Raw genomic sequence first — 22,909 nt, 5'->3', positions numbered from 1 at the left:
GGTCCCTCTGCCTGGCACACCTGCCCCTTTCCCTTGGCCAGTGGCATTTGTCTTTTGAGGCACAGAGCAGAGGTCACTTCCTGCGGGAATCTCTCCTTGATTCCCCTTCTGCACGGGTCCGTTAGCTTTCCCTTCTCTGCTTTCACAGTTCCCTGGGCTCGCAGCATCCTGGCTCTGTGCACAGATGCAGGGCATCCTTCTTCCCCGGCTAGGTTGAGAGCTCCCTGGGAGCAGACACATGGTTCCTCAGCTTGGATCCCTCACAGCTCAGCACGAGGCTGGGCAGAGAGCAGCCACTCAGCAAATGCTGATGAATGTGCAGCAGGGGGTGAGTGGGTGGAATTGATGAAAAAGAGATAGGTGTGTGCATGGAGGGGTGGCGGATGGACCGATGGATGGATGATGAATTAATGAAGGGTGGATGGAGGGATGGTGGATGGACGATAAATTAATGAAGGGTGGATGGAGGGATGATAGATGGATGGATGGATGGACGATAAATTAATGAAGGGTGGATGGAGGGATGGCGGATGGACCGATGGATGGATGATAAATTAATGAAGGGTGGATGGAGGGATGGCGGATGGATGGATGGATGATAAATTAATGAAGGGTGGATGGTAGATGGACAGATGATAAATTAATGAAGGATGGATGGATGGATGGATGGATGGATGGATGGATGGAAGATTTGGGGGTTGGTTGGACCTCAAAAAAAGGGCAGGTACGCAATCCCTCTGCCACTCTCCTTGGACTCACTTTGCCTCATCTATCTGAGGATAATCCGTCTCCTCTGGGATTTTCCAGTGACATCTAAACCTGGCTCTGGAAGAGAGACTCCTGACAGCACCACGTGAATAAGTCTCCAAAGTGCAAGTGGTGCACACGTTGCCCAGGTCAGGGGCTCCAGGAGAGAGTCCAGAATGGCTTCCGTGTTCTCATAACAGGTCCCCTTCATCCCGGAAGCTCAGGCCCCTGGTCCCTGCCATCATGTGGTCACAGCGGAAGCCTGCCCAGTCTGACCCATCAGAAAATCCCATTGTCCAAGACCCTTCCCAGGAGGCCGTTTAGGGGCATCCAGCCCAGCTCAGAGACCACCGAGACTGTCCCGCAGCTGCGTCTTCTAGGTGGCCATCTGCAGGGGTCCACTTAGGCTCGGTTTCCTATCTGTGAGCTGGAATCACCTTGGATGCTAAGTGGGGATTCTTCCCCCTCTGGCAGCAGCCCCAGGATTAAGTGCCAACCCCTCAGAGTGGCCTTCAAGGCTGATGACCCACCTGCCAGGCTGGTGTGGGTTCAGGTGAACCAGGACCCAGGAGGATCCTCCTGGCTGCCCAGCTGGCTGGGTGCCCAACTCACCATCCTCCCAAACCTCCCCTCAACAGATATTTAATGAGCCCCTACTTTGTGCTTACGCTGCCTCCCACCTGGACTGCCCCAGACTGCCCTGGACCTGCCTCTGGCCTCCCCCGCACCCGGCCCCCAGGGGGCCTCCAGACGCAGGCCCAGCCGTGTCTTGCCGCAGTTCCCGTCAGGGGCTGCCGTGTCCCCACACTGCCCACCTGGCCAGCATCCTCTCTAGCCTGTCCCCGACCCCCACTCCATGCTTTTTCTTCCTGAATCACACGCGTCACCGTGGGTCCCCCTGAAGCCCCCAAGCTCTGCCTGCACCTGGGCTCAGCTGGGGCTGCCTGAGGCTGGCTTTCTCTGGGCAAAGTTAATCTTCTGTTGCTCAGACTAGGACCCGTAGTGGTGACAGCAGGCCCGTCATTATACAAGGAGGGCAGAGAGGGGCATCCGCCGGTGGCTTTGGTGCTGGAGGTGTAGACCCAGAGCACATCAGACACCAGCCTTGTTTGGGGACCTGGCTGCACTCAGACCTTGGTAAGGGGGAGAGTGGCCGGTCCTAAGAGCAACCCCGCCACTTTGCTTCCGGACCAGGTAACCTGGGCTCCCAGCTTGTGGAATATAAAGAAGAAATGTACATCACATCAGACTGTGGGCACACCTGGAGGCAGGTAAGGTGGCAGGGAGGGGCCCGGAGCCCACCATGCTCACTCCGCCGAGGCTCCTGGGAGAGTCTGTTCTCTCGTCCCCTCCCTCCCAGAGGAGTTCTGAGAAACGCTTCTTCATCTTCCCTGGCCTGAGGGGCTGCACACGGCTCCCTTTAGCAGATGTTACATCAGCATCTGTGAAAAGAGAGCCCAGGCCAGGCTGCCCACACCGCTGCTGTTCTTTCAGCAGCCACTGCTGGAGAATTCCAGACCTGACGCATCTTCCCACGGTCTGACAGGTTACCGTGAACATCGAAGCAATGGGGATCGATGCCCGGGACGGGCTGGGGGTGCTTTCCGGCAGGAAGCCACACGGGGACTCAGAAGGTTGGCTGAGCCCAAAGGCCAGGAAGTGGGGGCCCCGAGGACACCCCCCGGGTTCCTGGCAGGGGCAGCTGCTGAGTGGATGGCACAGACTTGGGAGAGAAAGTGGGGAGGAGCAGGTTTTGGGGGGCCACGGCAAGTCTGGGTTGGGCCTCCTGGGACACATCCATGAGATGATGATTTGACGCTCAGTGTCGCCCGAGAAAAGGAAAAGCAGGAAAGGGAGAAGAGACAGGAGAAAGCAGTTATGCAGGGAACGGCCCCCAGCACTGGGGGCCGCACTGTGAGGACCCCTCCCTGCTGCGCCCACATGCGGCTCAAATTCTCAGACTGGAGGGCGGGATGCTGCCGGCCAGTGGGCGTCACGCAGAGCAGGGCGGGTGGGGAGCAAAGGCTGACGGTCCGGCGCCCTGTGCAGTCAGGTAGCCCAGGAGCCGAACCCACGCGCTCCGCCCCAGGAGAGGCCCCGTCGCCCTCTACCCTTGCTATTTCTTTCCAGCAAAAAAAAAGCCTGATCTGGTCTGCCAGCTTCAGTGACAGTTTCTACTTTAACTGCTTAAGAAAATGCACTAAATTTTCGTGTGCATCTCCTCTTTCGGTGGATGTAAGAAGCTCCGTTTTCAGGTCAATTTTTTGCACCCCTGAGTATCCCACTTAGAGCCTCCTGCCCAGGTACCACACTGGACAAATATGTTAACCCCCAAAGTGTGAAGCTCACCTGTACCCTGGGTTTAAAGCCCTGGCGTTTTTTAATAATATGCAAGGAACAAGTAATTTTGAAAAGGGAAAAAGAGACTTATTGTGTTATCATAGTCCTATTTCACTAAAACTAGTGAAACATGTCTAAACTTTCTTAAAGGTCACCACCTGTCCACTGATTAGAGAAACCGCCCCCCTGCTCCCGGCTTGTTAGACTTTACAGACCAGGTGAAACAGAAGAGAAAGGTATTCACAGTGGCCACTTTTGTCAAGCAATTTGCTTAGGCTTCCAACTTGGGAACTTGTCAGAATTAAATGGGAGAATGTCTGTTCAAGACTGAGCTGAGGTACCAGTGATGAGGGAGGGGTGGGGGAATGGGGGGGCTCGGGTGCTTGGCAGAGGAGCGGGGAGTGCCCGTGTGTGCGCGTGCGTGTCAGAGGGAGGGCGATTACTGGTGGGGGGCAGTAGGCAGAGGCCAGGGTGGGACAAAGGCACGAAGGCCAGACGACCAGGTGAGCTCAGGCCGGTTTGTCAAGGATGCGATGAGCTGTCTCTACAGGAAAACTCTTAGAATGTGAATTACAAATAACACTGTGCGTGATGCCTAAGGGACGTATCATTTTATTTTATTTTATTTATTTTTTGGGGGGAGGATGTATCATTTTAAAAACATGACTTCCCTGGAATGATCAAAACATAGCCAGAACCCCCAGAGGGGGTTCTAGGAGCCCCCTCTAGAACTCAGGGTGTGGGAGAGAAAGGATTGGGGGACCCCTGCCTAGGCGATGGTCAAGGCACAGAAAACCATAGCAAAGGATGTGCAAAGACCCTGTGGTCCAGTGGTGGGTGTTGGAGCCCCCTTGTTCCTGAGTCCCAAGCTAATGAGAGTGGAGTTGCCCATGGGGGTCCCCTGGGATGACTAGGAGGCACCCCATCTCCTCAGTGGATGGACAGGGCAAACGCGCCCCTGCCTGTCCTTGCGGGAGGAGGGTGCAAAGCATGTGGGGCCTGAGCACAAGTGAGGGCTGTGCACACGTTCGGGGCCGTGCCCCGGAGCTAAATCCTGCTTGGGAGCAATCCTAGGACCCAATTCCGGCTTACCGTTCATTTGTGCCACCCCTGCAGATCTCCCCAGGAAGGGAAGCGGGTTAGGCCCCCGGTGGAGTGGGGAGGAGGGCTCCCACCGGGCGGGTGGGCAGAGGCCTCTGCAAGTTCAAAGGCAGAGACGGATGTGCTTGCGGCATGCCATGTGCCTCTAGGACCACGTCGCAGGACCTAGCGTGGTTTCCGCCACCCTGCCCGGCAGCCCGGAGGTCCCAGGAGGGATTCTAGCTTGTCCTTGAATAATCCCCGGGACAGAGAGCTCACTGTTTCCTGGAGGAGCAGACTGTCTCCTTGCTTCACCTCCCCCGCCCCCCTCAGCGTCCCTCCCCCAGGAAGCTTCTAAAAGGGGAATCTGTTCCCCTCACTCCCCAAGTAAACCTCGGTGTCCCCCACCATCTACGGGAGGGTAGACCATCGGCTGACCCACGCCAGCCCGCCCACGGACCTCTCCATCTGCCCGCAGTTCCAGCCCCAGCAAACAGCTCGTGCCCCCTCCACTTGGCCACACTGCTGTCCTTAACCTCCTCTGCACACGCTGTTTCCCCGCCCGTAATGCCCTTGCCCCGCCCAATGCGCTGTGACACCCCCCCCTACTCCCGGGGTGCCCACTGGCTCAGGTCTCGAGTCTAACTGGAGCACATCATTCACCCCCAGAACACGGGCTGGGAGCCCTGTACTGTGGCAGAACCTGGGCTGGGCAGAGAGGGTGGGTTCGATGGGCTGCTTGTTGGTATCCGAGTGGGCGAGTCACTGGGTGGAGGTGGTCTGTCTCCTTGCGGGGGGGCGGGCGGGCGTTTCCCTGGGCTATGAATTTCTGGGGCGTTAAGCTTTCATTTCTACCTCTGGATCCCAGGACCCAGACAGAGGACATGAAACACTGGGTGTGTCTGACGAGTGGAGAGACGGGGAGGGGAATTGTGCAAAATTCTTCCCCACAGTACCTAAATCCGCACGACGTCACCTCCCTCATCCAGGAGGTGCTATCTGAGTTAACGTAGCCGCAGGCAGCACACTTATCCAGAGTGCCACCCAGAGCACCTGCCAGAGCTTAGGACACCCAGGCCCAGGGACTCCTCTGACCCCGGCAGGCGCGGCCATGGAATCTGCGGGGAGGGAGATGCAGGGGTGGATCCGGGAGGCCCCAAGCTAGTGCTCTGGGCCCTCACCCCACCCTGCGACCTCGTCACTCGCAGGACACAGATCCTCCTCCGGCTGAAAATGTCCTGCTCGTGGTGACAGCAGCTCCTGGTGGATGCGGCCCGCGGTCCATCAGAGACCTGGGGTCTCTACCCTAGCGCTGCCAGTTGCTAGCTATGTGGCTGCAGGCAAGTCGCTGTGTGTCTCTGAGCCTCTGGTCTCTCTTTGGAAAATGGGGAGGTGACCTCTGAGCGTGGTTGCTATTAAACAAGGCTCTGTACGCACAGCAGAGGCCCCCGTGCCAGTCACCCAGTTCTCCCCTCCCCCGCATCAGACATGTTTAAGGGCACAGTTCTCAGGTATCCAGGTCTCTTCCACCATTCTTCGTAAGGGACCTCTCCTCTTTAGTCAAGCCAGAAGGGTTTCCTAGAGAATTCCTGTGACCAGCGGGAAAGCCAGCAAGATGATGAGAAGGTGGAAATATCTGGGGAAGAACTTTGCAGGCAGGGAACAGCATGTGCAAAGGGCCTGAGATGTGTTCGGGGAAAGGAGGCCAGGGTGACTTGTATACGGGAGGTGGGAGAGCGTGGGCAAGGGCCTCTCATACAGAGCCCCAATGACCAGGAAAGGGTGTGGATGTGATTCTAAGGGCCATGGGGGCCACTGGAAGGTTCTGGTGGGGTTAGGGGGTGTGGGGGTAATGGGATGTCAGGGCTGAGGGCTTGGCCTGGAGGCACCATCAGCTCTGCTGAAGTTCCCGTTCCTAAGAGGTGAGGCCTCTGCTTGGGGTCCTCCCCGAGTGCCTCCCGCTGGCTCTGGAAAAACAGACATTCAAACAAAGGAAGACTCGAGATAGACGATCGGGGGAGGTGCTAGTTAATGGGTGGGAGGGTTTTTTTAATGATTTCCTCATTCCTGGTCACTCATTGCTCTAGGCAGGGTCCCCGGGGTGTGGGAGCTTTCGGGGGTCTTTCTGCCGGGGCAAGTGCGGATGCAGCCCTGGGTCTCCATCTGCTTGGAGATGCGCTTATTCCGGCCTCGCTCGGCACCAAGCCCTGCAGCAGCTGCCTCCCTAGCCCAGGAGGGGCCCCAGAGCCGCAGGCACGAAGGCCTCGCCAGGCCCCTGTGCGGAGCGGCTTGACACCCGTGAGCGCGCAGTCCCCGGCGAGGGGCTGTGGGTGTGGGGACCTGGCTCCATCCCGTCTCCCCCTGAGTTTCCCTGCACCCCTGCTACAGAACCCACAGGCCCTGAGACGGTCAGACAGGGTGGGGGGTGAATGGGGCCCTGGCCCGCTGCAGGTGGTCGTGATGGGGCCACGTCCTGTAGATGAGGTTCAGGGTGGCAGGGGACGTGGCAGAGGACATTGGTGCCCTTCTCTGTGTGGAGTCAAGACCCAGGCTGGCCGTCTAGGTGTCTGTGTTCGTGGAAGATCTAGAGGGGGACGCCCGTGTCCTGGCAGGACTGGAGAGCCACACCCGGCTCTGCCGCCCACCAGCTCTGAGGCCTTGGCTCGGCCCCCACAGCTCCAAGCGTCAGTTTGCTCATCTGTAAAATGGGGCCCCATCCCAGGGCTGTTTGCAGACACGCGAGGCCACCAGAGGTATTTCCTCCTGCAAGAGCCCTGTCCAGGCCACTCGACCTTGTGTCCCCTGAGGACTTGGCGGAGATTCACTCATTCACTCATTCACTCATTCATCCCCCACACACTCCCTGAGCACAGGCACCCCCAGCTGTGAGCTGAGGCATGTGCTGGGCCACAGAAAGGATTCAGAGGCAGGACCGGCCTTTGAGGAGCTCCCTGGCTGGAGGAAACAATGACAAATTAGTGCAGTAAGTGCTGGGGCAGGGGGCCCAGAGATGCTCCCCACCCAACCTGGCATCAGGGAGGGCTTCCTGAAGGAGGTGGCACATGGACTATCTTAATGTCAAATAGAGGTTTGCTTTTACTGGTGACGCTTATCCTAAATGCTTTTCTAAATTCCACTATTTCTCATCCTCACGTGTCGGCCTTTTTGGTGCATGTGTTTTTCCTTTAGGCAGGACCACCTGCAGTGTTTATTTTTCTCTCTTGTCAATGGTCTAGAAATCGCCATCTGCATCCATTCATCCCACACGTACTGAGTCTGGGTGGTTGGGGGAGCACGAGGATGGCCTGGGGACACTGGGAGCCCTCAGGCCAGCCCCGCCTCAGGGAACTGGACTCTGCTGCTGCCCCCCAGGCAGTGTGTCGGCAGTTCTGCCCCACTGGAGAGCGACCCCAGACCCTGAACAACCTCCGACCCTCCTCAGGGTCCCGCCCTCAGACCCCCACCTGCTGTCTTCTGCAGGTATTTCAGGAGGAGCATCACATCCTCTACCTGGACCACGGCGGCGTGATCGTGGCCATCAAGGACACCTCCATCCCCTTGAAAATCCTCAAGTAAGGCCATCGGGAGCCAGCACTGGGTGCAGGGTGGTAGGGGCTCTTTCTCCCCACCTGGGAACCCCTCAGAATAGTCCCCAGTCCCCCCACCCAACAGCTGCTTCTGGCCAGGCCTGGAGAGGTGAGGAAATGGGGAATGATGACCCAGCATGGTCGGGTGGGCCAGAGGGAAGCCTGGGGCTGTGAGGAGGCCCCCACCCACCTCATCCTCGGGAAGCAGGGAGGGCTTCTCAGAGGAGGTGACTTTTATGCATGGACAGGAATTAGCTCAGTGGAGGAGGTGGGGTCAGAGAAGGAAGCCAGCAGCGTGTGCCCAGGTGAGAGTGGGGTTGGCATCAGCTTCAGACAGGTGAAGATTTATTGTGGGGAAGTGAGGGCAGATATGAACTCTGGACTTGGAAGGCAGAGCTGGGGGAGCTGCCAGGAAGCCAATATCACTTTAGTCTGAAAAAGATCTTTCTGCACTGCAGCTGGCTGTACTGATATGCCTCACTGAGAGACAGTAAGCTCCCATCAATGACCTGGCAAACCCTGGGCTGGCCTCGGGCATTGGGTGGGGCTGACCTGGATGTTTCCAAGGCCTGGATAACTGCAATTCAAGGGGTACAAAGCAGCTTGGGACCCAGACCACACACCCAGGACTCCTTGACTGTGGTGTCACCAAGCAGATGTGGATGCCATCTGCTGGTGGTGGGTGGCTGCTGTGACCTCCCAGGAGAGCGTGAGGTCAGGGATCCTCTTGTGGCCGAGACACTGGCCTGGCCCTGGGGTTGGCCACTGCTCTTGCCTGTTTTCCCAGCCGCCTCAGCTGGACAGCTCTGGTCCCTGGGCATGGGCAGGGCTGGGTCCAGCGAGGCAGCTCATCCTGGACACAGGATGTGTTCCCACCTGCCCCGAGGTGGTGACTCCCCTTCTCTCGGCAGGTTCAGTGTGGACGAGGGCCTCACCTGGAGCACGCACAATTTCACCAGCACCTCCGTGTTTGTGGACGGGCTGCTGAGTGAGCCGGGGGACGAGACGCTGGTCATGACGTGAGTGCCCACGGGAGGTGGGCAGGCAGGTCAGAGCCGAACCCCAGGCGGGCCGTGGCGGAGGGCCACTGTGGGCCTTGCTGCTCTAGGCAGGTTCAACACTGACCCCCAGCCTCCTCGCTTTGACCTCCATCTTCACACCTGCTTCCTTATCTATTACCATCTACTGTTTCCTCTCATCCTCAGCCACTGGGAAGTGGCCACTCTGTCCTTAGTCAGGCACATTTGTCACCTGCCCATGATCACCTGCTGGTGAGGGGTGGAACCAAGAGTCAAGGGTCAGCTCTGGGTCACTGTCCACTTAACCTTTCAGATGGTGATGATGATGGTGGTGGTGGTGATGATGATGGTGATGATGATGATGATGGTGATGATGGTGATGATGATGGTGATGATGATGGTGATGGTGATGATGGTGATGGTGATGATGATGGTGATGGTGATGATGGTGATGATGGTGATGGTGATGATGATGGTGATGGTGATGATGATGATGATGGTGATGATGGTGATGGTGATGATGGTGATGATGATGGTGATGGTGATGATGGTGATGGTGACGATGGTGATGACAGTGGTGATGGTGATGATGATAATGTGATGGTGGTGATGATGATGATGGTGAGGATGATGGTGATGATGATGATGGTGTTGATGATGATGGTGGTGATGATGGTGATGGTGATGATGGTGATGATGATGATGATGGTGATGGTGACAGTGATGATGATGGTGATGGTGTTGGTGATGATGGTGATTGTGTTGGTGATGGTTATGATGATGGTGATGGTGATTATGATGATGGTGTTGATGATGGTGATAGTGAAGGTGATGCTGATGGTGAGGATGATGATGGTGGTGGTGGTGACAGTGATGATGATGGTGATGATGATGGTGATGATGGTGATGATGATGATGGTGATGGTGACAGTGATGATGATGGTGATGGTGTTGGTGATGATGGTGATGGTGTTGGTGATGGTTATGATGATGGTGATGGTGATGATGATGGTGATGATGATGATGGTGATGATGGTGATGATGATGATGGTGATGGTGATGGTGACAGTGATGATGATGGTGATGGTGTTGATGGTGATGGTGTTGGTGATGGTTATGATGATGGTGATGGTGATTATGATGATGGTGTTGATGATGGTGATAGTGAAGGTGATGCTGATGGTGAGGAGGATGATGGTGGTGGTGGTGACAGTGATGATGATGGTGATAATGATGGTGATGATGGTGATAATGATGATGATAATTATGATAATGGTGATGATGATGGTGATGATGGTGTTGATGATGGTGATGATGGTGATAATGATGATAATTGTGGTGATGATGATGATGGTGATGTTGATGGTGGTGATGGTGTTGATGATGGTGATCATGAAGCTGATGCTATGGTGAGGGTGATAATGGTAGTGATGATTATTGGCTATTGGCACCTGTGAAGAACTTGTAGGCACATGGCACAGAGAGGACCTAAGACCCAAATAGGCCAGTGAAGGGCAGATCCAGGCTGTGACCCCAGCCCCTTGACCCTGGCTTAGGTCAAGCGCATCCCTGTTCAGAGTGGCTCACAGCCCAGGAGCAGAGCCTGAGCAGGCGGGGATTGAAAAAGGCACCCAGGGCTTGACTGTGCCCTGTGGCCCCGCTGGGGAGACAAGGCGCTCACCCGGAAACCACGAAATGAGGGTCCGCCTTTGGAAGCCTCCTTCCTGGGCGATTCGCCCGTCTAGACACTTGTTCAGGCAGGGCTGATTCACAAGCCAGTGTGGGGCCCGAGACTCTGCATTTCTAACAGCCCCGCCAACGCTGTGCATGCCTGGCTGCACTGGGTGCAGGAGATCGGGCCCTGTGCACTCTGCTTGGCTTTTACTGATGACGCCTGTACTGGGGAGAGCAGTGTCCCCCCAAATCCACGTCCACCCAGAACCCGTGGATGTGACCTTACTTGGGAACAGCGCCTTTGCCGACGTGCTTAGTTGAGATGAGGTCGCACAGGTGGCAGGTGGGCCCTAATCCAATGATTCGTGTCTTATACGAAGAGGGTTAGGGTTAGATACACAGCCACACCGTCGTGTGAAGACGTGGCAGAGGCCAGCGTGATGCGACCACAGCCCAGGCACGCCTGGAGCCCCAGGAGCTGGAAGAGGCAGGAAGGACCCTCCACTGGGGCCTGCAGAGGAAGCCCGCTCTGTGAACACCCACATCGCAGGTTTCTGGCCTCCAGAACGGTGAGGAGATACGTTTCCATTGTTTGAAGCACGAGTTTGTGGACATGAGTTAAGATGGCCCCAGGAAGCCACCCAAGGCTCCATGACTCTATTCCCCTCATGACAGCCAGTGTAGGCCAGGGCCGCTGGCGCTGGGAGGGGACCCGGCACTGTGGACACCTCGGCCTCTGGTTGGCCTCCCGAGTTACTTCCTCTCTCCCCCCAGCAGACTTTGAGGAAGCTTCCAGGGGGCAGGGCTGGGTCTGAGTCCCCAGCCCAGGAAGGCTCCTGCTGTAGCAGTAGGGAGTGAAAACAAGTGAGAGGTTCCCGTGCTCGCTCCCGGAGGACGGCGGAGGGAGGGGGCGAGCTGCTTCCTTATATGGGGTGAGGGTAGGGGTGTGTCCTGGGGTCAGCTGGAGGCGTGGCTTAGGAGGTTTGCCCACCCCTTAGGTGGGGTTGAGTGCAGGGGGCGTGCTCGGTACCCTGCTTTTGCTCCCGGCTCTTCAGAATTGGCAGTTGGGTTTTCGGGCTTTTTGTATCTTGTTGTCCATAATTTGCCCCAAATGGGCATACACACAGTTATTTTTAGTCCCTTATAGTTTCTTTGTATTTTGTGGCCCAAGGAGATGTTTGTCCAGGTGCCAGCACTGCAGCAAAGGGTCCCAGGTCCCAGCCTATCTCAAGGCCAGCCCTTCTCCGGTCATTCCAGCCTGGCCTGCCATGTGCCACCCTCTGTCTGGGCACCAGGGACCCCGAGGACCCACAGAGCTGGTGGCCCAGGCAGACAGATCAAATATAACCAAGAGTGACATGGTTCCTCGATAATGTGAAAGATGCTGATACAACAGGGCCAGCCAGCCGAGGGGCTGGGGGCTGAAGGGTCGCTTCTGGGGTGGGTGGTGATCACGGAGTCTCGGAGCAGCTGACCTTTGAACCAGGACCGGGCCAGTGAGACCCAGGCCCGAGGACGAGCTGTGGGTACAGAAGGATTGATGCTTTCCACGTGAGGATTTGAACGGTGCCCCAGCTCTGGCTCAGCCCTTCTGGAGCAGACGGGCCGGTTCCGTCCATTCCCAGCAGAGTGGCTGGGTGCTAGGACCCCTCACCCTGCCCGCTCGGCCTGGAGAGCATGTCCAGGTACGTGTGCCCAGCTGGAGTCATTGCCTGGGAGTGAGTCCCTGGTGAGAGAACAACTCATGCCCTCCTGTCTGCCCTTCCAGCTCACGATGGCTTTCACACCCCTGCCCCGGCCGGCTCCCCATTGCCTGTGAGGAGCCAGGTCTTCACCCTTCTGAATGCCCCAGAGGGGCCACTCGGATAAGCCCCCAGGGGTGCCTGGCCCCCAGCCCGAGGCCTGAACTGGAAGGAAACCGCCCAGAGTGGACATTACCCCTCCAGGCCCGCCTCTGCCCTGGGGCTCCTGTGGGTGCTCATGTGAACGCCCCCTCGCCAGGCTCCTCTGGCTGCCTGGGATGGAGGCTGGGAGTACAGCTCTCGTAAGCCCCCCACCGTGGGCCACCAGGGACCATGGCCGCCTGTGTGCCCACCGCCCAGGCTTCTGGGAATGGAAGATGGAGCAAAGGGACGTGGAAACGGTAGTGCGGACTCCTTTTTCAGGACGTTTGAGACAAGAGAGCCATCTAAGTTCCTGCCAGACCCAAATCCGGCTTCAGTGACCCCCTCCAGGGGGCCTCCCCTGCCACCAGGACTGAGGAAGCCTGGTATCCTCCCTACATCTTTCCCAGTATGGCCTCTTGCAACAAGTTCTGTAACGAAGCTTTATTGAGCACGTACTATATGTTATGGGTCCATTTTTTTTTACGTTATCTCATTTTATTCTCATAGGAAATCTCCAGGGAGGATTTATTCCCCCTTCTTCTAGAAGTGCTAAAAATCTCAAAAATTCTGCACCGAGGGAGTGGTGGCAAAGGGGGACCCGTCACATCAGCTCTGCATGGGTCCTGGAGAGCCAGAGCTGGAAGGGGGACCCCAGAGGCTGTCCTATAAAAACTGGCTCAGGAATCATCACCTTTCTAATTCCCTAAATGCCTCACTTGTGCTTCTCCCTGCACACCTAGTTCCTCTCCTCCCTGGCCCTGGAATGAGTTAAATCCTTCAGGATGTCACATACTTATGCTCCCCTCGTGCTCTTGGAGGCTTCGTTCTGGGGTGGGCCGGGGAGGGAGGAAGACTCCAGCCTGGGCCGATGCAGGACTCTCTGTGGTGTGGCGGCCGGGCTCAGCCTGGACCCTTTGCTGGTTGACCAGTTTTCCAGGACCGGAGGCCACGGAGCAGAAGGGAAGCGTCAGAAACACCAGGGTAGATGGCTGGCCCGTGCTGGTTTTGCAGAGGTTGAACAAGTCAGCTGGGTCTGAGGCCTCAGCTTCCCCAGCTGAGAAATGGGCGCACTTTCTACCCCAGGGCATTAACCTAGGAGCTTCAGGACGTCAAGCCCTTTGTCACCGCATCAGTGCTGGGTTTGGCCCCAGAAACAGCCCGGTTTTCAGCACTCATCAACAGATGGGGCGTTTTATTCCTGGAACACTCTTGGCAGAATTCAGAGCCAGATGCTATAACCTCAAGTTTTTTTTGAAAAAGCACCAGAACTGTTCCTACAGGCCTCCTACTTCACTGTGCCACATCATCAGACCACTTCCAAATTCCGGTTGACACAGAAATAATTCAAACTCTGAAAGAGGGAACATGCTGGCGTGTTAGAATAAAGGTTCATCTCTCCAGACTGCTGGAAGCGCTCAGACCTAGCATCCTGTCTACTCCCACTCCTTCCCTTCCTGTCTCTCTCCTTCTCTCCCTCTCTCTGTGTCTCTCTGTGTCTCCCTCCCTTCCCCATCCTCTGTCTCTCTGCCTCTCTCTCTCTATCCCCCGCTGTCCTATTTCCTGCACAGTTGAGAGCATTTCCCCAGATGGTTCTTTATCCAAATCTGCCCAAAGGTCACGTCCAAGCTGACCGTAGTCACCTTTGGGGATGTTTCCCTCAGCTTGGATCACCCCTGCTCAGCCTCCCACCCCCACCAGTGCAGCCTCAGAGGGGTGAGGGCCCCCCAGGCCTTGGGGGGGGGGGGTAGTGGGCTCCCCGATCCTCCCTGGGCTGCACTAGGGGAGGGGAGTGAGCTCTTTGAAGGGCGTGGGGCTCCTCCTCAACCTGCAGAGGCCGGCCCACATTTTCCTTATTAATCGTGAAGCAATAAGTAGCCTCCCTCTGGCGTCTCCTTCCTAAAACTCAGAGTCAGCCGGATGACAGATACTTCTCGAAGTATCAGCTGAGCTTTTGGGTTTCATAGAAGGCAGGACTTCAAAGACACGGAGGGGATTAGTTAGATCAAGCAAGCCAGCCTCCTTTCAGGGACTTCCCCGGCGGGGCCTGTGCTGCCAGCCTCGGAGGCTACGCGGTGGTCACGCTCGGGCCAGTGCGTGTTTCCCGGGCAAAGCAACCCAGCCCTGTGGTCGCCAACCCGGGACCGACCCTGGCTGCCCCGGGAGGTGGGCGGCTGCCGTGCCATCCCGAGGGGGTCCCTTGCCTCAGTCTCCTTGTCCGTAAGGTGGGAATGTTAACAGTACGTTCCGCACGGGGTTGGTGAGGAGAGGATGGGAGGTCGCGCGCGTAGCAGGTGCAGAGTACAGGCCAGCAGTTACTGCTGCCGTCACCTCCGTTATAACGTGGCTTCCAAAAGAGCAAGAGACGCAGCTCAGGCTGTGTGAGGACCCGGAAATTGTCCCTTAGAGACGTCCCTTCAGGGACCGAAGACCCTCTCGTTCTCAGTAACCAACCCAGCAGGCTTTGCTTGGGAGAAGGGGACACTGTGACAAAGACCCCCACGTGGTGACGCTCCCAGGGAGAGGGCTGTCCACGTCAGGATGGGAGTCGGGACAGAGGACCGGCACAACACCTTCACGGCCACGGTCGCCACCATCCGGGCCTCCTACGACCTCACCATTGGAAACAGAACCTGCGGGAGCCACTGGGCCCGGCGGAGGAGAAGCGGGCCGTCCGGTCCTCGCTGGGCCACATCCAGCAGCATCAGGAGAGGCCCCGGGCTGAGAAACAGCGGCAGGGGCTCCGACTTGCACCTCGGGCAGGATGGGTTATTCACAACCAAACACGAGCAGGCGAGAGGCCAGGGCTGCCGACGGTCGGGGAGCCCAGGACGGGAGGACGGAGAGGCGGACCACAGAGTGAGGTGAAGGCCGAGACGGAGGGAGGCTCTGGGGCCGCTCAGATCAGAGGAGGCCCCTGCAGAGGCTCGGGGTCTTGTTTGTAAAATAAAGATCACGGTATCTGCTTCGGGGGACTGTTCTGGGCAGTAGAGGTAACGTGTGTGCACGTGAGAATGTGTGAGCGTGTCCGTGTGCACGGGTGTGTGTGCACAGGTGAGCGTGTGTTGTGCATATGTGTGTATAAATCTCCTACTAAGTGCCAAGCATCCTACACAAACCATTGCTAATCCACCACCCATCCTGAAAGGCCAGTGTCATTGTCCCCATTTTAGAGCCAAGGAAACTGAGGTACAGAGAGGAATGGACCTCACCGACATAGTAAGTGGGTATCAGCCCAGGCCTACCTGGCTCAGAGGTGCCCTATGGAGCCAAAACTCCAAAACTCCTCTTCAAATATCAGCCTCAGACACTCAGAGCCATCATATCCCCCAGAACACACTCCAAGGGCCTTCTCAACTACTCTCCTAGAACGGGGTTTGCACCCTTTCAGACCATCACTGGCTTCCCCCAAGTATCCGGCTCCTGTCGGTGTGCGTGGAAGGGGTGCTTCACCTCCACCATCCAGATGCTTGACCTCTGATAATATGGCCTGGGTACTATAGGGTGGACTGGAGAAGGACCAGAGAAGTACAGGCTGGTCTTCTCTTCTGTGGTGGTATCTGGAGCCCAAGTATGAGGTGTTGGGAGGATCAGTTGGAAATCCCTTAAGCAGCAGCCTTCCCAGAGGGCGAGGGATCTGGGTACATGTAGGCACTCCACCAATGCCTGCTGAGGGAGAAGAAATGGCACAAACAAGCTGTGTGACCTTGAGCAAGTTACTCAACCTCTCTGTGCCTCAGTTTTCCTTTCTGTAGAGTGGGCTGTGGTGAGGATTAGACCAGACAGCATACACGGGCTCCCAGCACCCTGCCTGTGCTCCTTAGAGGGCTGGCTTTTGCAGAGCCCCCATGGTGCTCTGTCCTCTGCTTCTTCCACCCACCGAGGCCGGGGCCACGCAGCAAGGACCACTCTAAGATGCTTTCCACCCCGTCGCTCTGAGCCGGTGTGACGACTCGTTACTTCTCTTTGGATTGTCGGTTCTGCTTGGGGTGAAAAGGCTGTGGCCCAGCTAGGCGGAGCTGGCTGTCTGCAGCGCAGGCCTCCTGGAGTGGTCAGGTGGGAAAAAAGGCGAGGAGAAGCCAGAGAGCACAGGACGCAGACACCTGACCATGAATCATTCTGCAGAACAATTCTGCGAGGACTAGCGTGGGGGATGTGGGAGGGTCCAGGCTCCTGGCCGGCCTCCTCGTCCACCGGGGGGCCAGGTGGGATGACCCCCACCAACACCATCAACGAGCCATAGATTACACGTGATGACTGTGGGAATACTAACGCCGACACCCAAATGCTCGTGGCCAGCCGGGCCCAGGGCAGGTGCCTGGTCCCAGGGCAGCCCAGGGGGGGCAGGGGAGGGACCGCGGGGCCCGCTGTGCAAGTGGGAACAGAGGCCCGCAGGGAAAGCGGTGGGCACCTGGGGGACGGGCCAGACTAAGGTGGTTTCCCGCCCCTCCCCCTCCCCCCTCCCCAGCGTCTTCGGCCACATCAGCTTCCGCTCGGACTGGGAGCTGGTCAAGGTGGACTTCCGGCCCTGGTTCTCCAGGCAGTGCAGCGAGGAAGACTACAGCTCCTGGAACCTCACCAACCTGCAGGTGGGCCTGGCCGCAGGCCAGGGGTGGGCACTGTGCAGGGCCCCCTCTGCCAAATTCCCCGTCCTGCGGGACCGAGGGCCTCCCTCAGATGCCCAGTCCTTCTTTGGGGTGTTCCGGCCCCCTCTGGGGCCTGGGGCTGCCTGGGCCAGAGTCTGCAGTCATACTCAGGGGAACAGGTGCACAGGGCCCCAGCCAGCCTGGAGACAGGTGTGCTCGGGGTCCAGGAGTTTTCAGATCGAAGGAAGGTAACAGGGCACGTGTATCATATATTAGGTAACACCCCAGGGGGTCTGGGGCAGCCCCACCTCATAATCTCAAACACATCCATGTTTCTACAGCAAAATGTGTCATATTCACACAGAGAGGAATAAATGAGGACTCGAAATGGCCTCCCAGTGCAGTTCAGAGCAGGTGGTGTGGCCACAAGACAGGATTTCAGAGCGAGGGGGGCTCTGGAATTGCTGGGGGGACCCTGCACCACGGCTCCCGTTCACACAGGTGTGGCCTCTTCTGAGCATTGGCTGAGGACCTACTGTGTGTCCTGGAGGCTGCGGCTCACCCCAGCTGCACAGGGCCCACCTGGCACCCTCAGGCCTGAGGAGTGAATGCAAGGGGCCTCTTCCAGCAGCCCTGCCACCCCTCAGGGCCCTGTACACAGAGCCTGTATACAGTGGGAGCTCAGTGAATGCTAGGGCGGGTGGGATGGGAGCCAGGCTGCCCTAGGTTGGCCTCAGGCACGGACACCCCTCCCCCGGGGCCCGGTTTCCCGGCCCCTACGGCTGGCTGGCGAGTGAGGAGCCGACAGCAGTAGCGGTGGGAGCCCGTGCAGAGTGGCCCCTCACCCCGGCCTTCCTGCACAGGGCGACCGCTGCGTCCTGGGCCAGCAGAGGAGTTTCCGGAGGAGGAAGCCTACGTCCTGGTGCATCAAGGGTCGGAGCTTCACGGCGGCGCTCACGGCCCGCGTGTGCCAGTGCCGTGACTCGGACTTCCTCTGGTGAGGGTCCTGCTCTGCCCCGGGCCCCTGGGGCTGCCTGAGTAGCTGGTGACCCGGCAGCCGCTGTCCCCGCAGGTGATGCCGGGGGAGGGCTCGTCACCCTCCATCACTTCCCCCCTACGCTGTGCCTTAGGACCCAGCCACTGGGTCCAGCCCGCATCAAAGAACTCGTGCGCCTCGTTTCAAAACCTGTGCACGTGGCACTGCTCACAGGTGGGAGGGGAAACTGAGGAACAGGGAGGGCATCCCCGGGGGCCGGCTGTACCACCCAGCCCCTTCTCCTCTGTCCAGAGACTCTGCCGAAAGCCCCCTGACCACTCCCCTGCCTCCGCTCAAGGACTCCCGTGGCCGCCTGCTGCCCACAGGAGGATGTCCGAGCTCTGGAACCTGCCTCCCTCCCCAGCCATCCTTACCCCTCTCCATCAGCCACCTTCACCACTGTCTCCCTGCACCAGTGTTGAAGGGGCTGGTCCCTGCCTGCAGTGCCCTTCGCCCCCTCTTCCCCTGACTGCCTCTTGATCTTCCATTGAGATTCAGCCCACCTCCTCCAGGCAGCCCTCCAGGACAACCAGGCTGGGCTCAGTGCTCTCCTGTGATTTGCTGGAATCCCCTTTGCATCCCTTCTCACCTGGAACGTAACTGTCGGCCTTCAGTCCTGTCTTCCCTCTGGGACAGGGCCCTGTGGATCCGCTTCTGCGTCCTCAGCAAGAGGCCCCTGACCCACGCTGTCTCCTGACGTCCGTTTTTCCCTCCTCCCAGTGACTACGGATTTGAGCGCACCCCCTCCTCCGAGTCCGACGCCGACAAGTGCTTTGCTAACTTCTGGTTTAACCCCCTGTCCCCGCCTGACGACTGTGTCCTGGGCCAGACCTACACCAGCAGTCTCGGGTGAGTAGCGTGGGGCAGAACCAGGGTGGCCCCTTGCTTTCCTGCCTGGTGCCCATGGCTCCCCGCATGGAGTCAGGGAAAGAGAAGTCGGGCTGAATGCCCTGTGTGCCGGGGTTCCTGAGAGCCACCCCAGGCACTGAGCCCTTGGGGCTCTCCCAGCAGAGCCCATGTGGGTCAGCGTCAGGGAGAAGAGGTGCCTTGAGCTGGCTCCGAACAGAGAACAACAGGCAGAGAAGGCCCAAGGGCTTCGTAGCTCACACCTGCTGCAGAGGCTGAGCCCTTCCAGAGGAGTCACACTCCTGGCCTGGTCCTCCTGAGCCCCTGCAGTGCTGGGACCCTTCTGCATTTACCAACGCTGAGTGAGGCAGGCCTGAGCTGGGCCAGAGGTGCTCACACTCCCTTTAGGTCTCAGCTTGAATGATGCCTCCTCCAGGAAGGCCTCCCTGACTCACCCTGGGCCCTGAGCTTACCCTGTGAGGGCGCATATCCCAGTTATTGTCACACTCACCCAGTCGTTCCCCCCGACTGGACGGTAAGCTCCACGACACATAGCGGGTCCCTCAGTGTGTGGTGTGGTGGACACACGCTGTACGTGAAGGTTAAGTGCTCCACAGGTGTGAGCCGTTATGACACTTTTCCTCCACCAGAGGCTGACCACGTTGCGTGCCAAGGATGAACGTCATATAAAAATGTTAGGTGTGTAAAGGCTGTGAACCTGCCACTCCAGAGGCCCTAAATGAGCTTTATCTAAAAGTCTCTGCTTCCCTTTGGGGAAGTTTCGACAGGGAGTAAACCGCCTATGGACTTATTAGAAAATCCTCATTACTGCCCCTGGGGACGGGGAAGGGCAAAGCCCGAGAAGAAAGCAGCTGGAGCAGAAAAGCAGGCTTGGACCTCAGTGGCTAAATCCCATCACCCATCCATCCATCCAGTCATCTATCCGTTTATTCCTCCATCCATCCATCATCCAGTCATCCGTCCACCCACCCATCCCTCATCCATCTATCCATCCATCCATCTAATCGTCCCTCTGTTTATTCTTCCCCTCACTCACCCATCATCCGTCCATCCTCCCATCCCTCCAACCATTCATCCATCATCCGTCTATCACCCATCCCTCCCTCCCTCCCTCAGGGAGCCGCAGCAGCTGCTCCAGGGCACCCACCAGGGCTCGGCAAGCAGGAACTGTCGTCTGAAACGGCAGAGCCAGGACCCAGGGTTTCATTTCATACCACCTGCACACTCCGGGTGCCAAGGGGCCGTGGCTGGGTAGCTCGTAGGGAGCGTATTTTCTTCCAAACTAATCACATGCGTCTTTGCACGACAAACTTCAGCGGCAGAGCCGTGAGGGCAGGCGGGGCACCAGGCACAGGGGGTGGGCAGATCCAGCCACTTTGGCAGTGATGTGAGTTTTGCAGACCCAGAATCCCGGTGTCGCCCGAGGGAGCATCACAAGTGGCAAGTCTGAAGATGCCACCCGAGCAGTGCTTTTCCCGTCGCCTCCTAAACGTTCACGAGAGCCCATCGGGCTCTGCCCACCAGCCCCTCCCCACTCTCATCCCACACCTGCTGCCCACTCTGGGCTTTGGCTCCCCACCCCCCCCACCACAGGGCCTTTGCACATGCTGTTCCCGCTGGCCAGGATGCTCTTCCCTCTCCTGTTCACCCTTCTGGTCTTAGCTGAAAGCCCCTTTCTCAGGGACCAGATTCCCAGGTGCTGCCCCTCCCCAGCACCTGTCCCAGTTGCGATGTTGCCTTGATGTGGGGGATGGTTTGGTGAGGGCTCCCTCCCTCACTGGACAGTCCTCTCTGCAACGGCAGGGCTGTGAGTGATGACCTCACACCCCAGCACCTGGCACGTAGCAGATGCTCAGTAAATTCGTGTTGTGTGAATGAGCTGGTGAATCAGGTGTCGTCTGGTCCCACTCTCTTGACGTAATAGGGAGAGGAGACCCCTGGGAGCATGTTTGCTCACAGCCGTGTGGCGCATCAGCGGTAAGGCCCGGCCCCTCCTGGGCACTCTGTCCTCCCAGGACCGTATTTCCCAGCAAAGCCACAAAATTCCGACTGACTCCTTCAATCCTCCCCTCAGCAACAACAACAGCTGTTACCATTATTGTAAGAATACGAGCGGACCAAGGAAAGGTCCAGTGACGGAAGCAGGTCCTGCCATTACTGGTCATTCCCTCCCCTGAGCCTCAGTTTTCCCATCTCCAAAATGGGGCAGAAATAGCAAACAGGTGGAGTCGGGAAAAGGGAGGGAGTTGAAGAATGGAGTTCGCCAAGGCAAGAGCCACCTCTCGGCAAGCAGGTCCGGCGGGGCAGCAGGGCCCGCCCCACCCCCGCCTGTCTGACTCGCTGTCTGGCCGCAGGTACCGGAAGGTGGTGTCCAACGTGTGCGAGGGCGGCGTGGACCCGCAGCAGAGCCCGGCGCAGCTGCAGTGCCCCCTCCTGCCGCCGCGGGGCCTGCAGGTCAGCATCCTCGGCGAGGCGGTGGCCGTGCGGCCCGGGGAGGACGTGCTGTTCGTGGTACGGCAGGAACAGGTGAGGCGCCGCTTCAACCGGGCACACGGGCCGCCGGGTGGCGCTCTCTCCGCCTCCACGTCGGTTAGGGCAGCGTCTTTGGACCAGCGGTTTCCGAACTGCGGGAGGGGAGAGTGGGCCGGGGGCCCCTTCCCAGGTCCAGGCCAGCACTGAAACAATGAAACAGAAAAGTCGGAAGGGAGGGCAGAGGCAGGGAGGGAACGGAGCAGCGTGCAGCGAGCACAGGCCCAGGGGGGCGTGGCTTCAAACATCTCTGTGTCTGTGTGTTCACCGCGCGGGTGACGTCAGATTTCTGCCTTCCTGTGGGCACCGTAAAACTTTTTGAAACTCTCATTATACTGAGTTAGTTAATTTTGGAATCATAAGAAAAGCAGGAAGTTTTTAAAAAAATACTGTAAAAATAAATAAATAAATGCGATGATGCAAACAAAAAAACGAAAAACCCACCGTTAGTTATAATCTCATAGCCAAAGACAAATTCCGTAATAGATGATAGATAGATGGATAGGTAAATGGAGAGACAGATATCGTTGATAAACAGATATAGATAGATGAGAGATTGATTGATAGATAATGGATAGACATAGATACAAATACAGATGGATGGATATAGAAATATTTTGTGTCTGTGTATATATATATATATATACACACATACAAATATATATATACACATACCTATATATAAATATATAAATTTCCTCCCCACCTCCTAGTCTTTCTTTTTTTCTTTAGTACAAGTGTTACATTTTTTTCTGATTTTAAAAACAGTATATACTCACTGTAGAACGTTGGAAAACCACATTAAAAACATAAGAATATATCACCAAAAATCCTGGTCTCCTAAGGTAGCCACTGTTGGTTTTTTTATTTCCTTCTAGTCTATTTAAACTAATATGCAGCATGCTTATTTTTCTGATTATAGAAGTAACAAATGCTCATTGTAGAAAAACGTGCAGGAAATTCAAAATGACAGAAAAGCACAAAGGGGACGTCAGAACCCTCTGTTCCCAGCCCAGGGTCCCAGCCTCTCCCGGCGCACGGCTCTCTTGTGCATTTGGGTCTTCGGTTAACAAATACGTAGCGTGAAATGAGTGCGGCTTTGTAACTGTGTGTGCTTCGTTTAGAAGATGTCCTTCAAAATGTGCCCAGGTGGGGCAGGGTGATGCTGACAGAGGTCTTTGATGTTGGAAAGCGGGGGCTCTGGTCCAGAGCAAAGAGCGGTACTCGTGGGCACCCGTGTGTCATCCCTCCCCATGCCTAAGGGCTGTGCTCCCATCAGCCGGCTTTGTAACTGGGGATACCCAGCCTCAGACAGGGGGAGCCACTCACCTGAGGCCACACAGTAAGAGTGCCGTTGGGTCCAGGCCTGGGGCTCCGTGTGGACTGCGCCTGGTCCACGGCCCCCAGAAATGAGCTGATCCTGGGGTGGCCTCCCCTTCCCGCCTGTCCCCGTCCCCGTGATGACTGAGCCTGGTCCCGAGAGTAACGCTGCAGCCTTGGGCAGCCCTGGGGTGGTGGGGGGCTCCGTTCACAGCAGAGGAGGATGCAGCCCCCTGCCCGG

At 57.4% G+C, this 22,909-nt stretch overlaps 1 protein-coding gene across 1 annotated transcript in view; it reads left to right on the top strand.

Moving 5' to 3' along the window:
- Positions 1-22,909, top strand: part of SORCS2 (sortilin related VPS10 domain containing receptor 2) — a gene marked incomplete at both ends in the record, with an annotated part of 481,188 nt that overhangs the window by 441,849 nt on the left and 16,430 nt on the right. The window contains 7 exons of the mRNA XM_082837533.1: positions 1,942-2,018; positions 7,648-7,739; positions 8,666-8,773; positions 16,799-16,919; positions 17,780-17,913; positions 18,673-18,801; positions 21,174-21,345. Of these exons, the coding sequence (XP_082693659.1) occupies positions 1,942-2,018; positions 7,648-7,739; positions 8,666-8,773; positions 16,799-16,919; positions 17,780-17,913; positions 18,673-18,801; positions 21,174-21,345 (833 nt within the window). The remainder of the gene's footprint in view (positions 1-1,941; positions 2,019-7,647; positions 7,740-8,665; positions 8,774-16,798; positions 16,920-17,779; positions 17,914-18,672; positions 18,802-21,173; positions 21,346-22,909) is intronic.

Source organism: Leucopleurus acutus (genome assembly GCF_964270905.1).
Source record: "Leucopleurus acutus genome assembly, chromosome: 4".
In the NCBI taxonomy this organism is placed as follows: Eukaryota; Metazoa; Chordata; class Mammalia; order Artiodactyla; family Delphinidae; genus Leucopleurus; species Leucopleurus acutus.
This window is presented reverse-complemented; position numbering and strand designations above follow the sequence as displayed.